Source organism: Geospiza fortis, unplaced genomic scaffold, assembly GCF_000277835.1.
Source record: "Geospiza fortis unplaced genomic scaffold, GeoFor_1.0 scaffold112, whole genome shotgun sequence".
Classification (NCBI taxonomy): Eukaryota; Metazoa; Chordata; class Aves; order Passeriformes; family Thraupidae; genus Geospiza; species Geospiza fortis.
Genome location: NW_005054298.1, coordinates 7,934,328 through 7,938,568, shown reverse-complemented (window position 1 = coordinate 7,938,568; position 4,241 = coordinate 7,934,328). Strand labels below are relative to the sequence as shown.

Below are 4,241 nucleotides of genomic sequence, written 5' to 3'. Positions count from 1 at the left end.
CCTTGAATTAAAAGCACATTCACATTCAAGAGGAGAAACTGCATCTGGGCCTTGTATCTAAACAGGCTTTGGATGACTCAGATTTACAGTGCAGTAAAGATAAGTGGTAAATAGACTTCATGATATTTAATCATATTTCCCGCATGTGAGCCGGGGCAATCCCCAGCACAAATGCAGGCTCTTGGAGAATAGAAACTAACCCTGAGGACTTGGGGTGTTGGTTGGTGAGAAGCTCAACATGACCCAGCAATGTGCTCCCACAGGCCAGAAAGCCAACTGTGTCCTGGGCAGCACCAGAGCCAGGGTGGGATGGGGATCCTCTCCTCCTACTCTGCTCCCCTGAGACCCCACCTGCAGTGCTGTGTCCAGTGCTCCCATCAGAAGAAATGAGGCCAGAGGAGGCCACAAAGGTGGCCAGATGCTGGAGCACCTCTCCTGTGAAGACAGTCTGAGAAAGTTGGGGCTGTTCAGCCTGGAGAAGAGTAGGCTCCAAGGAGACTTTAGAGCACCTTCCAGTAACTAAAGGAGGTCTACAAGAAAGCTGGAGAGGGACTTTTCACAAGGGCATGTAGGGATAGGACAAGGGAAATTATTTTAAAACAAAGAAGGTAGATTTAGATTAGTTACAAGAAGGAAATTCTTCATAATGAGAATGGTGAGGCACTGAAACAGGTTGCCCAGAGACGTTCCCCAATCCCTGCAAGTGTTCAAAGCCAGGCTGGATGGGGCTTTGAAAAACCTGGTCTAGTGGAAAGTGTCCCTGTTTATGGCAGAGGAGTTGGAAAAAATTATCTATCTAAAATTAAGATAATTAAAAATTATCTATCTAAAAAAAAGCCAACCCATTCCAGGCTTCTGTGATTAGTAAGATCTCTTTCCACACTCTAGGTCAGAATACAGTCCATGAGTTTCAGGCCTGATCTTTGGTGAGAAATGCAATAACCTAAATTCTTCAGCTTCTGCTAATATGAACGAACACACCTGGGTGAGGAAACTTGCCTGGTCTGAATCACTCGAAACTAGGATAGAAGAAAGAAAAACACTTCAACATAAGTGATCTTTGCTATGCTAGGATTGCAAGCATCATGTTTTTCTCTTCCGTAAATGCAACTGACTGCAGTAGGCCCTCTTTTCCAATGCACTGAAAGTCTCCACAGCGCCTACAAATTCAAGATGGACTCTGGAGGTTTGAAAACATATCCCACCTTCAGTGCCCAGAATTCAGGTTCCTCTACCCAGCCAAAGCTACAGCATTATTACTCCTTCACAGATTCCTCTTAAAAAGCATTCTGAATTCACAACTCATCTTCTTCTTCCCTGTGAGTAATTATTTAATATTGTATTGCTGTGTCTACAGGCATTTAAATCCTTGCAGGGAAACAGAGCCCCAAAGAATCCCACATGGAAACACCATGATGGCATGTAGTGGCATCACTTCGGAACAATATTGGTTGACAAAACAACAACATTCCCTATACACAGAAGATTTTCAAAGCAGCACAGAGGAATAACTGTGCCTTTTTTCTGTTAAAATTGCAGTGGTGTGACTAACCTTCCCACACTCCTTGGAGACAATCAACCCACAAATTCAGCCAATATTGCCAGACATCTGGCTTTGGCAAGGACCTAGAAATGTGGAGAACTTTTACCAGTATGAAGGTGAACACAAGTCAGCTTCTCTGTCATGCACGAAACCGACAGCGAGGCAGTGATCTAAAAGGGAGTGGACAAACTTGCCTGACCAAAAGCAATTGACAGTGAATCTTGGCATGAAGGCTGGCTAGGAAGACAAGCACAGTCAATAGTGAACGAGATCTGTAAACAAGACACTCCCTAGTGGTATTCAATGCAGAGTGCTGGGCACAGTTCATCTGCCTGTACTGATCCATGCTTGCCCGTGTAGCGCGAAGAGTGAAGAATGAATAAGGAGTACACGTGTTAGCTTCCCACTGGGTCTTTTAGTGATGTGCTTCTTGAGCCATTCCCTCCTCTTCCTCCTCCTCCTCTCTGATGCTCAGCAACTGTGACCGTCCCTCAGGGCAGCAATGCTCAGCATGAAGTTCAAAGTCCTTCCTATTAAATGGGAAGAGTAAGATTGATGTGGCCTCAACTACCCAGGAGACAGATTGTACCTGGGAATTAAGGGCCACACAACTGTGTCAATCTTCCACTCCCTCTCCACTCTTTGCTAAAAATAGTCTCTTCTTCTGGTTTCATCACTAATGAAGGACGGATTGTATTGTCCAGGGTAGATGCACGAATGTCGAGATCCAGGCAAACCAGTGTAGGGAGGAAAAAGTCCATTTCTTTCCAGTTCAGGATTTCTCAGTCCAGTTGGCTGTATTAGCAAAAAAAAAAAAAAAAAAGAAATTAAATAAAAAAGGTCTTATTCTCACACTCAAATCCTTCTTCAGGCACAGCATTACCACATTTCTTTGCTGTTGGATCAGTAGCTAGAGGGAACAATGGGATCTCTAATGATCTCTATAATCTAGAATGATTTTTGCTGTATTGCCTGAAGGGATTATTATAATGAAATCTAATTTCAACATCTGGCCAATGAACAGACTTGAAACTTACCTGACTCTGCCAAGTGCGGTCTAAGTACACAGTTAATTTTTAATTAAAAAAAAAATCTACTGCTGAGCTCAGGTATTGAAACAACTCTCATTAAAAGGATATCATCCTGAAGCCTTCCTTTCTCTCCCCTTCTTGCAACTAAGTAAGACTCCTGGGGACACTTGGTGGAGGAACACTGATGTCTAAGATCAAGTCTGTACAATCCTTTCACCCAGTGAATAACATAAAGCCTCTTGGTTTAATCTGTTGCAGAGCAGATCCATGCAAAACCCTCATCACCTACTGCTTGCTAAAAAGTTTCCATTTCTAGTTCCCAGCATAATAAGAGTCTTTATTTAGTCTAAAAAATTAGGAAATGCATTTTCATATCAAAGATCTCATTCTTAGTGGAAGCATGAAGGAGAATTGTTTGACTCCATGCTGTGCAACCCAATAAATTTGCTCACTGAAAAACTTAAAATATAAGCCGTGAAAATAGTCATGCTCTCTGCCCTGGAAAGCAAGGAGACCAGAATGTGTGATCTGGGTGAAATCCTGTGACTTTCACTCACATGAGCAACCCACACACACCTTAAGGACATGTTGCTGAAAATGAGTGACAGATGATACAGCAGCACCACAGCTCTGGATACAGCCATTAGCAGATGGTACCAACCATGCCACAACAACTTGAGCTTGTGTCTTTCTGTGCCCTACACAGCCCATTAATCCTTAGTTCCTCAGAGCTGAAGGGATGCTCCTTATGTACCCTGGAGGGGGAAGGAATGGAGGAAAAGAGGGTCCTCAGTGACCAGCATCTTCCTGTTCTGGGGCAAAGTTCCCCAGACAGAGGTTTCAACCTTCCCCTTCATCAGTGAGGGTGGACAGGTGGAAACTGCTAACAGGGAGCAGTTTATCCAGTGGACAGGTGGAAACTGCTAACAGGGAACCCTAGCAGTTTATCCAAATCCTTTAACTGTCCTTCTCTAGTCTGGGATTGGGATTTTTGGGCATTTTTACCAAACAATACCTAGACATTTCCTCAGTATTCTTCCTAATGACATCTCTTTGTGATATTCACCACAGGTAATAGTTAGAGCCCATAGGACTCCTAAAATGCCTTGCTGTAGAAGACATTTGCTTTGCCCTTTTATCTTGCAGGAAAGGGATCTGCATTTCCAAAAATAAAGGAATATCTCTTTCCTGTATGAGGCACAAAGTGTTAAAAGTTAATCTATGGATAGATACCGAATAATACACATCTGTCATCTGCAACAGGTTCTTGGTGCTTCCATTCTCCTGCATCTCGATGGTCTCTCTGCCCCACTCCTGTGCCCGGGGATTCTTCGGATATTCAGCATAAGGTGACATCTGGAAATCCCCACTCTTGAAAATGAGTTTACTTATGTCATTTTTATTCTTCCTGTTTATAAAAGAATGAGGGAAAGTGAAAACTTACAACTTATCCTGCTGTCTTGTATACACTTCTGGCATGATCTCAGGAGAGATCATTACTTCATGTTACGAATCTTGACTGGGAACAAAGATCACCTCAGAAGGACTACAGTCCAGCCACTTGCTCTGAAGCCAAGTCAGATATGAAATCAGGTCATGTAACTCAGGTGGCATTATCTGGTGGGATTTGAAATCTCCAAATTTACACGGCAACCTCCCTGAGCAAC

The 4,241-nt window shown here is 43.2% G+C and overlaps 1 protein-coding gene across 3 annotated transcripts in view; it reads right to left on the bottom strand.

The window, feature by feature from the left end:
* Positions 1-507: 507 nt before the first annotated feature.
* Positions 508-4,241, bottom strand: part of HEG1 (heart development protein with EGF like domains 1) — a 28,253-nt gene continuing 24,519 nt past the window's right edge. For all 3 annotated transcript variants that reach the window (XM_031057382.1, XM_031057377.1, XM_031057389.1), the window contains exons 19-20: positions 3,808-3,982; positions 508-2,338 (exon numbers count right to left, since the gene is read on the bottom strand). In XM_031057382.1, coding sequence (XP_030913242.1) covers positions 2,189-2,338; positions 3,808-3,982 — 325 coding nt within the window. In that variant the 3' untranslated portion in view covers positions 508-2,188. The remainder of the gene's footprint in view (positions 2,339-3,807; positions 3,983-4,241) is intronic.